Source organism: Littorina saxatilis, linkage group LG2, assembly GCF_037325665.1.
Source record: "Littorina saxatilis isolate snail1 linkage group LG2, US_GU_Lsax_2.0, whole genome shotgun sequence".
Lineage (NCBI taxonomy): Eukaryota > Metazoa > Mollusca > Gastropoda > Littorinimorpha > Littorinidae > Littorina > Littorina saxatilis.
In genome coordinates this window covers 58,393,863-58,410,755 of record NC_090246.1, presented here as the reverse complement: position 1 = coordinate 58,410,755, position 16,893 = coordinate 58,393,863, and the positions used below count along the sequence as shown (strand labels likewise).

The window sequence follows — 16,893 nt, the reverse complement described above, 5'->3', positions numbered from 1 at the left end:
ATATGGTCGTAGTATTTCAGTTTCAACCTACTTTCGTTCCTTTGTTGAGTTATAGAAAAAGAAAATGTCGTAGCATTCCAGGTTTCGCTCACCTAGTTTGGTAGGATTCTCCAGGTGAGCAAAATATGAAACGTTGTGTCATTTCATTCATACCCGCCTTCTGGAAAGTATAGAAGTGATGAATGCATGAAGTGGTCGTGTATCTCTGACGGCCATAGTAACCTGATCCATTGTTGTGAAGAAGGCTAGGTTGCTGGAAAGTATAGAAGTGATGAATGCATGAAGTGGTCGTGTATCTCTGACGGCCACAGTAACCTGATCCATATATTGTTGTGAAGAAGGCTAGGTTGCTGGAAAGTATAGGAGTGATGAATGCATGAAGTGGTCGTGTATCTCTGACGGCCATAGTAACCTGATCCATTGTTGTGAAGAAGGCTAGGTTGCTGGAAAGTATAGAAGTGATGAATGCATCAAGTGGTCGTGTATCTCTGACGGCCATAGTAACCTGATCCATTGTTGTGTAGAAGGCTAGGTTGCTGGAAAGTATAGAAGTGATGAATGCATGAAGTGGTCGTGTATCTCTGACGGCCATAGTAACCTGATCCATTGTTGTGAAGAAGGCTAGGTTGCTGGAAAGTATAGAAGTGATGAATGCATCAAGTGGTCGTGTATCTCTGACGGCCATAGTAACCTGATCCATTGTTGTGAAGAAGGCTAGGTTGCTGGAAAGTATAGAAGTGATGAATGCATCAAGTGGTCGTGTATCTCTGACGGCCATAGTAACCTGGTCCATTGTTGTGAAGAAGGCTAGGTTGCTGATGAATATCAATTAGATATGAATTTTACCTGAGTATTACTGAACAAGTTTCATTACAGATGACAGAAAACACAAGATAAAGCACAAATGAATTCAAATTTTAACTTTACAGAAATAATTATTATCAGAAAGAGTCAGGCTCTGCAAACTAAGAAAAGGCGTAAATAAAACATTTAAAATTTACGATGTGAGAAGCAGTCTATACAAAATCAAGATAAAGCATAAACAAAACATTAGAAATAATACCAAGGTTTAATATGAGAAGCAGTCTAGACAAAACAAGAGCTCTAAAATGCGAATGACATAATTATAATGCATTAGCTTCATGTTTTGGCGAGTTTTACGAAGAAGAAAAAAGAAGACAACAACAACACCAACAAAACAACGGTTAATTTAATAAACCAGTCCATCAATCGTCTGTGTAAGCATGTATGGGGGTCGTTTTTTCAGCTACCAACAAGCAATTGTTCTACATTGTATTCTCCAAAACAAAGTCAGGTATGTTGGTATTTAAGGAGCTGGTTTCTTCCTTCAGCCTTGATTTTTTTCTAATGTACATGTACTAGATGCTTAGGCCTACTTAACTTTTCTTTTTTGTTCTTGCAGACATTCCCTTCACCCTTGATAAGATTCAACAGAATGTGGGAATCAAGTTGGAGCATCTCAAGATGTAATGCACGTCAGATGTTCGAGTGAGCGTCTCAAGCCGCGCACTATCCGTGTTGCTAAAACTATCACGTACAACACTCCATATCCTGAGACTTCTTTTATCCTGCACAGAGTAGTCGTGGCATAAAGTATCGAAGATCTGAAGGGTGTTCCTGTTCGGTTTACTTTGTGTGACACTATCAGCATCGTCCTCATTATCTTTGATGTGACGTATAGTTTCTTTTTCAGCCATGTAATGCGCCGATTTCACGAACAAATAATGATGCTTTGGAATGAAATTGTGATGAAACGTATATATATATTTTTATGCTGTTGATAGGTTAAATGCTCTCATACGTACTGTGATGCGTAGAAAGATCCAATGTGTGCAACATTGCACATGCACAACAATAAAATTATAACTGAACGTGTAGTATGCGTATAAAACTATTTGATAAACCATGTACTGTATTTTCTTCTTACTTTTCTACTAGTTTTTACACACACACACACACACACACACACACACACACACACACACACACACACACACACACACACACACACACAGAGTAAAGTAATACGCAACTGCAAACAGTCCTGTTTAAATGGCTCACTGATATTTCACATGCTAAAAGTTCTAACAACAACATGTGGAATTGCAAACTAAATGGTAGCTTGACAATATCTAATTCTGATGAACACTGACAGAGGTTTGTCATTGCTGCGACATCCGCAAATCAATATTTGCAGCACTATCCTTTTATGTGCGTTACCGTTGAGATGTAGTCCGTGAATTTGTGTCGAGCTACGCCACAATTGTGAACTCTCCCTTTTGTGTGATAAACGAACATATTTGTTGGCAAAAAGATGCAAATGTGAGCCATTGACTTAACATATTGTTGTGTTAAGAATTGTCAATACTGTTTGGCTGTATTCTTTTAACCATGTGATTATTTGAGTGAACCTCCTCGGTTGTGTAATGAACACATATCAATTAACTAGCGATATTTAAGTGGTTTTTTTTACATTTGAAATTTAACTTCCGTGTATTTTACATTTAGTCAAGTTTTGACTAAATGTTTTAACATAGAGGGGGAATCGAGACGAGGGTCGTGGTGTGTGTGTGTGTGTGTGTGTGTGTGTGTGTGTGTGTGTGTGTGTGTGTAGAGCGATTCAAAGTAATCTACCGGACCGATCTTTATGAAATTTTACATGAGAGTTCCTGGGTATGAAATCCCCAGACGGTTTTTTTCATTTTTTGGATAAATGTCTTTGATGACGTCATATCCGGCTTTTTGTAAACGTTGAGGCGGCACTGTCACACCCTCCCGCAGTGGGGCACTGCGGTTATGAAATTAAAGGCCCCTCCTGTTTTTGGAGCCGCAGGAGCTTTCTAGTTTGCTGTTAGGTAGATTTTTGGTTCCTCTTTCCTGTCATGCTCTCTTTTTCTTCATGAATTCTTTTCTTTTTTCTGCCTTCTTGCTCATTCACCTGTATTTTTTCCAAAAATCTCTTCTCTTGCCGCTTGTCTTGCGATTCATGTATAGTTTAATCTGTTAGTGTTCTGATGTAAGTCCAGCAGTAGATAGGTTAAGCCTATTTTAACATACTGGAAACTGGTAATCTTCCAGTAGGTATTAATTTAGTTTTACTAAAGCCTGCTGGGACACAAGTAATGGGTTAGTGCATTTGTAAACAGGAATCGCTTGACAAGTGGCCCCCTTCATCCCCCCCTTCCTCGTCCTGATATGGCTCTGCGTAGTCGGCTGGACGTTAAGCAACAAATAAACAAACAAACTGTCACACCCCATTTTTCAATCAAATTGATTGAAATTTTTGTAAAGCAATCTTCGACGAAGGCCGGACTTTGGTCTTGCATTTCAGCTTGGTGGCTTAAAAATTAATTAATGACTTTGGTCATTAAAAATCTGAAAATGGTACCCGGTAATTAAATTTTTGTTGTTATAAAACGATCCAAATTTACGTTTATCTTATTCTTCATCATTTTCTGATTCCGATGTAACCGAGTGCCGAAACACTACGATCACCTCGGGAAGCGAAGTGCAATCAAACAGGATTGAAAATGTTAGGGCTAATTTCTTAGCCCTATAAAAACTGTTATGCAAACCCGAAGGTTTCCATGAACATACAGACAATCGGAAACCACCAGACCCCATCACAAACAAAACTCTACAATCCACTGGTGTTGACTTTTAAAGGCCAACAACTTGGGTGCAGAGTCTGCTGTGAAAGGAGCGGTAGCCTCCCCTGTCACAATCGCCCCCGTTTGAAATGAACTTCGTCCCGAAGTTCCGAACCGGGGGACCACTGTCCATCCCAAGTTCGCAGAATGGGAACAGCACTAAAATGTTCAGTGGTCATATTATGCCATTACCTGAACATATCATGCCGAGTCCCATCCCTGCTCGCAAGCGCCAGATGTAACCGAGTGCCGAAACACTACGATCACCTCGGGAAGCGAAGTGCAATCAAACAGGATTGAAAATGTTAGGGCTAATTTCTTAGCCCTATAAAAACTGTTATGCAAACCCGAAGGTTTCCATGAACATACAGACAATCGGAAACCACCAGACCCCATCACAAACAGAACTCTACAATCCACTGGTGTTGACTTAAAGGCCAACAACTCGGGTGCAGAGTCTGCTGTGAAAGGAGCGGTAGCCTCCCCTGTCACACCAAAAACATATACATATGTTATATTTGGATTTCAAACAAGCTCTGAAAATTAAAAATATGAAAATTATGATTAAAATTAATTTTCCGAAATCGATTTAAAAACAATTTCATCTTATTCCGTGTCGGTCCCTGATTCCAAAAACATATAGATATGATATGTTTGGATTAAAAACACGCTCAGAAAGTTAACATGAAGAGAGATACAGAAAAGCGTGTTATCCTGCTCAGCGCGACCATTACCGCACAATTCTGGCTTGCCGATTTCACTGCCTTTGCCACGAGCGTTGGACTGACGAAACTACGAGTATGCGGTCTTGGTGAAATATTGCAGTGCGCTCAGTTTCATTCTGTGAGTTCGACAGCTTGACTAAATGTTGTTTTTTCGCCTTACGCGACTTGTTTTTAATTTTACTTAGCAACATGTTGCTGTACTGTGTGTATTGTAAATGTTGACCTTTGTTTGATTGTTCTCTTTCTTGAATGAATTGCAATGTTCACTTTAGATTTCGGTTTTCACATCGTCTTTGTTCATGAATATGAAAGTGCTCTTTCCCCTTGGCCCGGCCACATCTGCGTGAAATGTTTTAGTCCAAGGTTGAAAATAGAGAACAGTTGTGCTTTCTACAATTACTTCTGAGACAAATTTCACAGTCCTGTCCTGATATAGGCTTAGTCTTTTGTAACTAGATAATGGTTTGTATTAGCGCAAATAAAATTATACCCAAACAAAGTTTTTGTTTTCTGTTATGTTTCCTGGTGCGTGTGTCTTGTGATTGAATCGATAGACGCGTGAGGACTAACTCTGCTGAGACGACGACGACGACGATGATGATGTCGATATACTCACTGTTGTTATGCATACACATTTTTCGAAGTGCACTGACAAAAAGAACAACGACAACAACAACAAGAAGAGCAAACGCTCGATCGAGTCACTTTCGCAGTTCTGAATATTATATGAGGCATCAGATGGACAGGAAGAAATTGCTATTCACAACACAATGAGTCACGTTCACATAAAATTTGAGCCCGGTCACTTTTATAGTTTCCGAGAAAAGCCCAACGTTAAGTTGTGTGTTGCCGAACAGAAAAGGCTAGTTATCTCCCTTGTTTTTCTGATAACGTTCGTAAAAGGCTACAGATGTAAATACTTTGATGTAAAGAATAATCCTACAAAGTTTCAATCACATCCGATGAACTTTGTCAAAGATATAAAATGTCTAATTTTTCCTTTGACGCTGACCTGTGACCTTGAAAAAGGTCAAAGGTCAACGAAACCATCGTTAAAGTGTAGAGGTCATTGGAGGTCACGACTAAACAAAATATGAGCCCGATCGCTTTGATAGTTTCCGAGAAAAGTCCAACGTTAAGGTGGTGTCTACGGACGGCCGGACAGACTAACACTGACCGATTACATAGTCACTTTTTCTCAAGTGACTCAAAAACAGAGAGAGAGAGAAGGTGAAAAAAGCCCACAAAATAGGGTTTAATGAGGTGGAGATTTTGTTAGGATGAGAAAAAGTCGAGTGAGAAATAGAGAATACTACATGGCTTGCTGTGTCGTACCAGATTTACACGAGTTTGTTTTTATAAATATTGAACTGCGAGCGAAAGCGAGCTGTTCACTATTTGAAAAAGCAACGAGTGTAAATCTGGTACGACACACCAAGCCATGTAGTATTCTGTTTATCCTACATACTGTACTTACGTGTATTTTACTCAAAACGTCCCGCAGTAGAGGCAGCCAAATTGAAGACGCTTGTTTTGGAACCTCGATCTCTTCTAAAGCCTCATGCAATCTATTACGTCAAAGCAAAGAAACGTCACTCTGGAAAGTGTGGCGTGACGTGTTAGTTCAACAAATTCATCGAGGGGAATTAGCGAGCACCATTTTTTTTTCTATAATGACGTTTGTCTCGGTGACTTTGGCATCATAAGCAGTGGAAAACAGGTCCCTGCCAGACTTGCTTGACATGACCTCATTTACATGATATACACACTTGTGATTTGAACGATTATTATCTCATGAGTGTCTCTCATTGAGCACCCTCCCCCTCCTGCCCCTCTCCTCATTCACCTAGATTAAACAAGACATGCTGAAAATACTGAAACGATGCAAACACAGATCCAGACAGTCACTGTACTCTGCGACAGCACTAGCAATCGAGGTGATCTGTCGATAATAATCATCATAATAATGATATAAATTATTATTATTAATAATGATAATAACCATCGAGATAATGTCGAGATCTGTGTCAAATGTCATATTTTCGTCAAAATTTCAAATAACATGTTTATCTATATATATATATGTTGACCCATTTTAATTATCGTGATTTCCTTTTATTTCTTTGGATTGAACGCACACAAACATGCACTCTTTAGTAGTCGCCTCAATATGAAGTTATGAGTCAGCCTCTGACATCACATATGGCTCAAAGAAAGCAAACCCAATGTTCAATCGGTACATATTGTGTTTTTGTTTTTCAGTGCAAGTATTACTGTTTCATGTTTTCTTTCTTTGATAATACATGTAACTGTTTCATTGTTTTTGCATGAACTATAAAATGTTAAAATGGATGCAATTAACCTGTAGGTGGATAACACACACACGCACACACACACACACACACACACACACACACACACACACACACACACACACACACACACACACACGATACATTTAAACAAAATAATTACCAAACCGGTTACAAGTCTTCCTGAGGGGAGCAGCCCTTTGCTAGCTGTATAAAACATGTTGTTTCTTTCTGTTCGATGTAAATACAGGGTCGGTGCCATAAGTGATGCATATCAGTACATTTGGATCGCCCTAAAGAAAAATCGATTAAAATAAATAGTTTACTTGCCTCAGGCCTTCGAACTTTTGGCATTTAGTTGAGTGCCCTTAGCTTTGCTCGTATAACTGACTATGGTTTACAAGAAAGCAATGCGTACACATTCTGTAAGCTTTGCAATGCTACCAAGTGACGACTGACAGCTACCACTAGATTTGTGGAGATAAAACCAAACATTTTCATTTACATTTAGATGTTGGGACTGGGATGGTCAAAAAATACTGTTCCTGTGTTTATCTGTCTTCTCATCACAGTAGTGCGTACTGATCACGTTTTAACCCAATACATTGAAAAGTTTGAATCAAGAATGGGTCATAATCGATAGTCTTCCTCGATGACAGAACATTTACGTTCTCACTGACACTTTCTACATCTAGGGTTGTTATTCACTCTTTCTCTGAACTCAGGTCGTTTGAACAGTTACAAAATAGGCCTATTCCCTTGTTTTCGAGTAACTGTCAGCATTTTACTTTTCCTGGTCATGTTCAAAACTCCACAAGGACGCAACAAAAAAACAGACAGAGAGTAGTTATCCTTTGTGCAGTGCACTATTATGTTAGTTGCATACTTGACCAAAATATGACATTTGACACAGATTGAGACTGTTCCACGAGACCGCGCATATTTGTAATACAGCAATCCCAAACAAAGTATATTATTTATTTTTTTTTTAATCATATATCTATATACACCAATACTTTCTATGCACCTTCTTCATGTATCATATTCAAACCAATAAATACAATGACGATCATTTTCAACATCTCAGTATTTTACAGAAAATCATATATATTTGACCCCCACACCCCAAAAGGCTTCTTCTGGATTTAATAAAAATGTACTCCAGCTTTATGACCAGAACAAATGGCCGTCATCTTCCATGAACAGAATCTGAATTAAACCATTGTTTATATCGTCATGCCAGAGTTATGTGTTTGTGTGTGTGTGTGTGTGTGTGTGTGAGTGTGTGTGTGAGTGTGTGTGTGTGTGTGCATGTGTGTGTTTCACGGTGTGTGTGCGTGTGTGTGTGTCGGTGTGTGTGTTTGTGTGTGTGTTTGTGTCAGTGTACTGTGTGTGTTTGTGTGTGTGTGTTTGTGCGTGTGCATGTGTGTGTGATGAAGAGAGAGGGAGGTTAGAGGTTAAAATTTAATTTAAAGAAATATAATTGTATAGATGCTCACTGCCCAGACAAGTATATATTGCATATCAATCCTAAAACATATAAAAAAGATATACATCTGTGTTAAAATACATATGTAGTTTCAAAATCACACACTAACAACACAATAGTTGCATATTGCATTGACCTTATTTGCCAGGAGATAAAGCCTTTTTCTGTGTTGATAAATATTGAGGTACGTTGCATTATTATTGTTGCTTTTGCTGTAAAAGTAACACGCAATTCACTGTTTTTGGTTTCTATAACTTTTCTTTTTCTGTTCCCCTGAAAAGACTCTGGTCAGCCTCATTTGTGTTTCGATGGTCGACACAAACCATGGTCATTTTGACTTTGTACGCTCTTATGTGTCTTATGTGTCCATCATGACCGTCCGATTGCTTTGACGTTCAGTCAGTTGATACAGAAGAAACAGGTAATCTTGAACTTTAGTGTGTTAAATTCATAGCTCATAATTCAGAGGCATTAAGTCTCCAGATTTGTAGAACCTGCACTTGTAATCATAACAAGTCATTTTAGATCCCTTTGAAATTACGGAATGAACTCCGATGAACTCTACGAATGCATTTCGTTTACATGGGTCAAAGAAGGAATTATCCGTATGAGCAGACAAGGGAGACAACTCTTTCGTGTAAATTATGTCCCATGGTTGACAACGTACGCCATTTTCGGTGCATTTTCGTCAATTGAACAACCAAATTAATTAATTATGCTTAAGTTTGGAGCTCAATCCGTCAATCAAATTCACGACAAATGTTCTTTGGCTTGCTTACATGGACTTGTATCAAAAATAAGTAAAGAATGTCACTGGATTCTAAGCTATGAATTTAACACACTAAAGTTCAAGATTACCGAAGAATTTCAAAGCCAGTCCCTTTGCTCTTTGGCTTCAATTAGCTAGCGTAAGTGTACCAAAGGACATATTAATAAGTTCTTCATGGATGATGAAAGCGAAAGTGAAAGTAAACCCGGAAAGTAAGAGTTGCCGAACTTTTTCGGTAGTCGGAATCAAGTACAAAGCTTGCCTCGACTCAAAAGTCTCGGCTCGTAATATGACCGAAATATGATAGCAAAGTCACCAACCGCAAATTCACCTAACTAAAATCATTTAGCCTTCACCACTCACCCTTCGTCGATTTAAGTACACACCAAAACACATTTTTTGATTGTTCAAATCACTTCTCTGTCGTCTGCTCTTGGACAGCGATAACTCCGAACCACAACTTCCGACCGGAAACGCAGGCACGCGCGGATATTAGCTAATGCGCAAGTCAAAATTTGTTGTCAGTGGAAACAACTTGGACGAAAATGTGTTTGATTTTGCTTTGTTTTGGGTTCTTTTCACAATGATTCGAACGAGTAACGGATAAAATCGTGCAAAGGACGAAAGATCCAGTCGCCAGTAAGGTAATTTTTTTACTGATAAGGTTTCTAGAGACCTTTTAATTCAGAAAAGTGGTAGAACACACTCACTTCAGCATCGTTTTCCCATGTGCTGCGCCATTTTGATTTAACTTGTCTGCTTCGAATCTCTTATCGGTCGTAGGAATTAACTCGGGGTCTGATTCTTCTTCGCGCAGAAGTGTTAAATTGTATTTTGATTAAAAATCAATAGAATAAAATATTGTTGTGTGAACTTATTAGACTTCTACTAATGCCATTTAGTGCCTTTGTCACAAGAAAATGTGTCACAAAGTTGTCACTTTTTTCTTGAGTTGATTCAAGTAGTTATTTACAAAAGTAAGATATTTAAATGCTGGGAGGTTACTTGTTCTCATTGTCTTACTTATATTGAATGGATTGAGACAACTTTTAAAACTGATAAAAAGCACTGGTGTATTCAACTTTAAGCCCAGCAAAGGTTTAGTTTACATTCTGTATCATTCAATCATCATTCCGACTTATTCAATCCTAAACTGGCTTAAAGTTGTCATGGATTTTTTGTTTAATTCTGTGCTCAATTGCCGAACTTTTCCCTGCATTAATTGCTTTGACAGGATATATACCTCTGTCTGTGCCATCTGTCATTCTCTTTTTTTTTCCTGTCTGTCACTGTCAGTGTCATTATGTATAAATCTTTATAATTTCTATTTCTCTCTCTCTCTGTCTGTCTCTCTCTCTCTCTCACTCTCTCTCTCTCTCTCTCTTTCTCTCTCTCTTTTGCATACATGTGCACACTTGCACAAACACACACATACAGCTATAGACACTCACATAGACACACTGCAAATGTATGCAAACAGTGTAAGTCAGATAATTAACTTGAATACTGGCAGTATGTTTATACTGCTTGTTGTAACTGTAAGATAGGCCCATTGGACTCTAATGGTTGCAACGCCATTTAGACTTGGAGAGGTTGGTTTAATATCGATGCGTTGATTTTTCAAGGAAGGAGTCAGGTGATCCATTTTGTTGTGCCTTTTACCTGTGCCAAACATATCCTGAATTTCACAGCTTTCAGTTTTCACTTTCAGAATTAGTTGACAACACTTGAAATTACAAAAAGTGTAAGAACAAGGGGTCATTCTGCTATATAAATATGTTTTCACCATTCACTGAACAATAACATTTTGGCCTTGATTAAACTCAAACAGTATGCTTTTGCTGACAAAAGCAAAGCATCAGTTTATTTACTTTATTGACGATATATAATAACCAAACCTCATGAGTCAGCCAGTGCTTAAAGTTCACACAGATAGGTATGACAAGAAACTTTTTACTTGTTAAAGTTAAACTTTGTAAATTGTATCGTTCGAAACTTTGCAGTGTTTATTTTTCTGTTAATTATATTTTCAATTGGATAGTGCTGTTCTAGTTATGCAGAGCTTCACATTGTAAGCAAACTTATAGGGCTTATTTGATTTATTGTACTTGCATAATGTAGGTCAGTGGGACAGTTGCAACTTAAGCATTTGACAGTTACGCTAGGTAAAGCACCCTGACAGTGACACTGCTGTTTTGTGGTGAACAGTGCTATGAACGAAATTTTTATTATCATTATTATTAAGGAATGCTAGTTCAAAACTTAAGCCTTCGAGGTTATCTTAACCATGTGAGAGCTTATTTGGGATACTCTGGTACTTCATGTTTCCCATTATGATTAATTTGAGGAAGCCTTGTCATATAGTCCTGTGAGGTTTAACATGGGAGTTTAATACTAGTGTGCATGCTTGCACACAGGGGTGTTTGGACACCTATTGAGAATTAGAAGAGTTTGCACAAAGTTTACTCTAGAATATAATATATAAAGCCCTTGCCAAAATCAGCATTCGAATTTGCATTAATAGCATTGCAAACTGATTTCAAAGCCAACGCCTCTACCAACTGAGCTATCTCCTGCCCCCAGATTTGAAAGGATCTTGATCAAATGTTATTATTTTTGTTTGTGTGAGTTTAGGAAGACACACGTGCTAAGCGAGCACTTCCAGTTATCAGCAAGCAAGCGTGGCTCTGATGTGCATATTTTCTAAAGAAAAGGGTATCATATTGAGCGCATGCTGCATTACATACACATCAGAGTTCACAAAAACAAAAGAAGCTAACGAGTTTGAAATAATTGGCAATTGAATATATATGGAAGGGGGAGCTTAATAGACGAATTTTTTTTTTAATAACTCTGTCACTGCTACATGCCGCTTGAAGCTCTGACAAATATTTCGACTACCACTTCCGACCAACTCGTGCGCGGAGTAAACAACCCAGGAGAGAGGAGAAAAATTGGTTTAAACATTATTCGTTGCTCTTTGAGAAATTATGATAGGCGATACCCTGCACTTACGTAGTGTTAGATTCTTCACACTTGTGAAACTTTCCCACGTGACAATTTTACAGGCCAGTCACTAGCGAGAGGGTGTGTCTCAAACAGGAACCATGGGATGTTTGTCCGAGTAAAGCGACACACAACACATGTATACACAGCCGATAGAGTTATTTCCAAAATTCGTATACCTATTAGTATTAACGTATACACAGGGGTGTTGTTTGTGTCGGCCAATCGCCGATTTTTTTTTACTTTGGCCGAAACTTTCATGTCCCTATCGGCCAAATGTCCGCAGAATATTCGCCTAAATCGGCCAAAGTTTGTCCATTTTTTTGTATTGGTCAGGCTTTGATTGCTAAAACTGCTGCCGATGTACTTAGTCAACTGACTGACGTTTATTTCCTTCACGAATACCAAAAACGAAACATCAATGTTTTGAACGGAAGCCATTGCCGAAAATTATAGATGTTTGCGTTCGCCGGTTCGCGATAGTTTATCAGTCAGTCAGTGCTTTCGATTTGGATTTGAACATCATGTCGCAACCAAAAAAGAAAAAAACTAAATTGGCCAAGGTTTGCTACCCTTCGCCAAGGTAAGTGATTCCGGACAAAATGACAGGAACACCGCGAATGTGGACAGTGTCAGTGTGAGTGGTAGTAGTGTTGTCGAGTCGATCAAAGCAGACGACATAGCAGACGATAGTCACTGAGGACAGGCACAATACTGAGCAACGAAATGCTGACATGAGCATCAAAAATAAAAAATGCTCAGATGGAAAAGTCTATGATTGTAATGGGAGCTAAAACACAGCTTTACCGGAAATAAAAGTCAAAACATAATTGCCTTCATGTCTCTTTCCTTTATTGATCGTCAATCATAGGTATGCATGGACAATGATGTAAGTACTTGGTGGACACCAACTGCAAGATATTTCTATCAAGTTAAAACTTTTGGAATCTTTGATTTTGTCTAGTGTTTGAGTTACATTTTATCCATAAAATCCAGCCAGACAGCACCTACATTTTGTGTAAATCAATTGAGCAAGAAATAGTTGTTGTGAAGACACCATTACTTACATCATTTGGCAAGTCCATCACTTTTTTACAAGAACAAGATTAGGCAGCATTGTAATGCTGCTGATTTAATTGATCACCTTTCTGGTAGACCATGCAACACAACTGAAAACAAAAGTGAAGGCCTGAAAATAATATGGCAAGTGAATCAGATGTAGCGTAAGTTATGAAGACACCAAGCGTAAGTTATGAAGACACCAAAATTGTGAAGTCTGTTATGCTTGAATTCTAGTACTCTTGAAATCTAGTCTGGTGTGTAAGAGGTTCCTGATACTTGAATATTCAACAATGGCAAATATTCACAGTTACAGGCAAAGTCTGAAAATTATTACGTAAGTTATTTTTGACACCTGAATTGTTGTGTCCAACATTACCAACATCATCAATTATCATCGTTTCACAACTGATTATTTTTCTTATTCGCTTGTTTTCTTTTTCTGTTTTCTGTAGAAGATAACATACGTAAACATGTTTTGATTTACATTGTATCTGCCATCTACCACAATGAACTGAATTGCTGATTGCGTTGGTTCGAGTGACACGAAACGAAAATGGTGTCAGAAATACGAACGTAATCTAAAACAAGCCACACTATTAAAATGCAGGAAAATGTAACTAAAATTTCCCCTTCAGAGCTTTCTTTATACAAACTCGAAGAAACTTTAAGTCAATCACAAAAATATCAACTTTGGTTCAAGAAAAGGTTAAATTTTCCTGACGTTCGTATTGAAAGACACCAAGAAATGTCGGCAGAATGGCGAGAATGACGAACGAAATCCACTAAGTTCAGCATCAATTTAAACAAATGCTGGTGATTTTGGATAAAACAGGAACAAAAGTAGTTGCCTGTTGGGTAACTCAGCAAAATCAATTAGGGATCGATGATTCTTGAAGTTCGTCTGTCTGAAAAACTCTTGAGATGTCGTAAGTTTGCGCGAAACGCCAAAGACACGAACAACTTCCAGGTCAAAATACCTCCTCTCAATGCATTGTGGTAAAGGTGAAGGCCATTTATTCGTAATCTGTGGAAATTTCCGCAGTGCATTGAGTCGATTGACATTCGTTCGTGTGCCTGTGTCGACTTCGCGTTAGATTTTGAAAGTGCAAAAACGTAAGTAACGCAGTGACGCAAAACGTCGGATATTGCCTTTCACACATTCTTTCACAACCCTAGGTCTTCTGATTGCTTTTATTTGTGCTAGATTGTGTCATTTTATTCAGTAACTTCCAATTATCAGTGGAAATATCAAGTTGCATGTGAAAGATATGATGATGGTATGGACTTAGATCAGCGTGTGAAGTGAGACACGAAGCATTACATGTACTTACAGAATGCAATTTTTTCGTCCACGCTAACGACACATTATACGGTAAAGAAAGAAAATGAGCATATCTAATTGTTAAATACACTTAGTTTGACCAAAATAAATACAAACATGACACTACAAACTGCTTCACTTACCATTGTGCTTTCTCAAACAAGATCACTCATTTTTGTCAGGTTTCAGTGGCCATTTTAAGTTGTATTTTCAATGGAAAATAATCAAAAACAAAATAACCATCAACAGAAAAAATAATCTGTAAAATGATATTAATTCTTTATTCTCTCTTTAATCACAATACAACAACATTAACAACCAGAAGAAAACAGTTCTTTGCCAAAAAAAATCCAGAAAGTGGCTACCATTCATTTTGTACTTTTTGCTCAGTATTGTGCCTGACCTCCACTGCGAATCGAAATCTGCTGAGCCAGAGAATGAAAAGCGTCCTCCAAATCGTGGTTTCCAAGCAAATTGGCTCACCCTACACGGTCTTTTATTATTGTTTTACCAGTCATTTTCCTAAGGCTTGTCAAGATTTGCACAAGATTGGACGAGTTTAACTTTCGAGAAAAAGTTAAAGGTTTGAAAAAGTTTCAGAGAACTGGTGTCTGATGTAGTTAAGTTAGCAAAGCTGATTGTTTCAGTTGCAGTATGCAACATATAATTCAGGGGCGGATTAGGGTGTGTGTTACAGGGGTTCCGGACTCCCCCCCGGGCTGTTCCCCCCCCCCCCCCCCCCAAATGAAAACGAAAAAAATTCTGTCTGAATTTTTTTAATTTTTTCTGTCTGTAAAGCCGGGGGAAGAGTTAATTGTCACAGTATGCGACATGTCTTCCTTCTAACCATACTAAATGATGTCGGGAGCAGATCTATATCAGTGAAGATAAATTGCCATTATTTAATACTAACGTTAAAAGAAATAATGAGTGGCTGCTGACACCAGTTGATCATGTTTAAAATCAAGGATAAGCCACAAATTGTTTATAAAATAGCTAAAATTCTTCAGCTTCAGGGGGGCTTTGCCCCCCAGATCCCCCAACGGGACCCTGGACCCCAGGTTGTACCCCGCTCCCCCCCCCTGCTTAACTGCTCTGCCCCTGTAATCTGTGTTCCTAAGACAATGATTGTATGTATTGGTGTTCCCCTCTTGAGTCTTGTGCTTCAATGTTGCGGTGACTTTGTATGAGCCAAAATAATAGCCGAAAATGTTCCAAGGTGTCCTAAACAGGGTTCGTACAGGTCATGGAAAACCTGGAAAGTCATGGAATTTGATTTTTAATTTTCCAGGCCTGGAAAGTCATGGAATTTCAATTCGAATCATGGAAAGTCATGGAATTTAACAAAAATAAGAAAGAAAAAAAAATAACCTTTACCACGCCAGCGGCGATTTTCGTTGCCCAGCCATTCCCCGATTTGCGTCGCCAGCACAAGGCTTGTTCGTATGACCAACTTCTCGTTCGTATTTGCATACGAGAATAACGGTATTTTTAACGGCACTTGAGCCAAAGCGAGGCTCACTTCCTTCCGTTATCTCGTCGTGTCGTCTGCGCTGCATTTGAGTCGGTTTCGTCGAAGTTTTCTGCTTTTGTTTTTGCATCGATAAAGTACTTTAGCGCTTCGACAAGCAAGATGGAGGATGATGAGTTTGAAACTTTCTTTCGAGTTGTTTCTTGACAACAAAAAGTATGCGGAATTGGAACGAAGTACCGAGGAAGATCTTCGCCATGAACTGTGTATCGCGGTGAAAAAAATGACAGTTCGTCAAGTCACAGTGACGGTTACGAAACGGAATTTACGAAAGTGCAGATGGATACAAACAGTGGCTGGTCCAGTTTAGTGAAATGACAGGACCAGCAAACATTACCGATAATCTGACTGCGTTGCAAATGCTTGACTTGCTTGTCAAAGAGACACTGCGTAGAAACTGACTCAAATTCAGTGCAAAGCAAGCCAGTGTCAAAACTGGCAGTGACAAGACGTAAAAAGTTTGCGTGTTCGGAACTGGCGACCTGTGGATCTAGTCATGGAAAATGTTATTGAGGCTCATGGAAAGTCATGGAAAAGTCATGGAATTTTGTTTCTAAAAACCAGTGGGGACCCTGCCTAAAGCTTTGTGACAGTTTCGGCCAAATGTCCCAACATGAAAATGTCTAGCAACACCCCTGATACATTGAACTGTGTTTGGTGTACACAAAAAATATTAAAAAAGCCCTCAGGGCTATCCGTCAGGTAAGCCTGCAGCAATGGCTTGTCGTACTACTGTACTCAGATTGTTTATTCTGCAAGCATGTGTTCATCCGACATCCTGATGTTTAAGCCCTACAGAGACTTGCTGTGAGCTAGGGATGTTAACGGTGCACATGCCTGTGCATACAAGGGTGGTTGTTCGCCCGAAAGAGTCTGCACAAAGTTTTATTCTTTTAAATAAATCTCTCATTAAACCTGAGGAACAAACCTTTGTTTCGATCTATGGACTGCTTTTTTTTAGCCAAATTAATAACTGTAGTGGAACTCCTATTGTATGACCTGGAAAA

The 16,893-nt window shown here is 38.7% G+C and overlaps 2 protein-coding genes across 5 annotated transcripts in view; both read left to right on the top strand.

The window, feature by feature from the left end:
* Window positions 1–3,484, top strand: part of LOC138959376 (uncharacterized) — a 51,874-nt gene extending 48,390 nt beyond the window's left edge. For both annotated transcript variants that reach the window (XM_070330814.1, XM_070330813.1), the window contains one exon: window positions 1,424–3,484. In XM_070330814.1, coding sequence (XP_070186915.1) covers window positions 1,424–1,491 — 68 coding nt within the window. In that variant the 3' untranslated portion in view covers window positions 1,492–3,484. The remainder of the gene's footprint in view (window positions 1–1,423) is intronic.
* A 5,995-nt stretch (window positions 3,485–9,479) lies between these two features.
* The window catches only part of LOC138959373 (cyclin-dependent kinase-like 2), a 51,939-nt gene continuing 44,525 nt past the window's right edge, over window positions 9,480–16,893 (top strand). For 2 of the 3 annotated variants that reach the window (XM_070330810.1, XM_070330808.1), the window contains exon 1: window positions 9,480–9,610. The gene's annotated coding sequence lies outside the window, so the exon portion shown is untranslated. The remainder of the gene's footprint in view (window positions 9,611–16,893) is intronic. The other variant, XM_070330809.1, reaches the window with a different exon arrangement.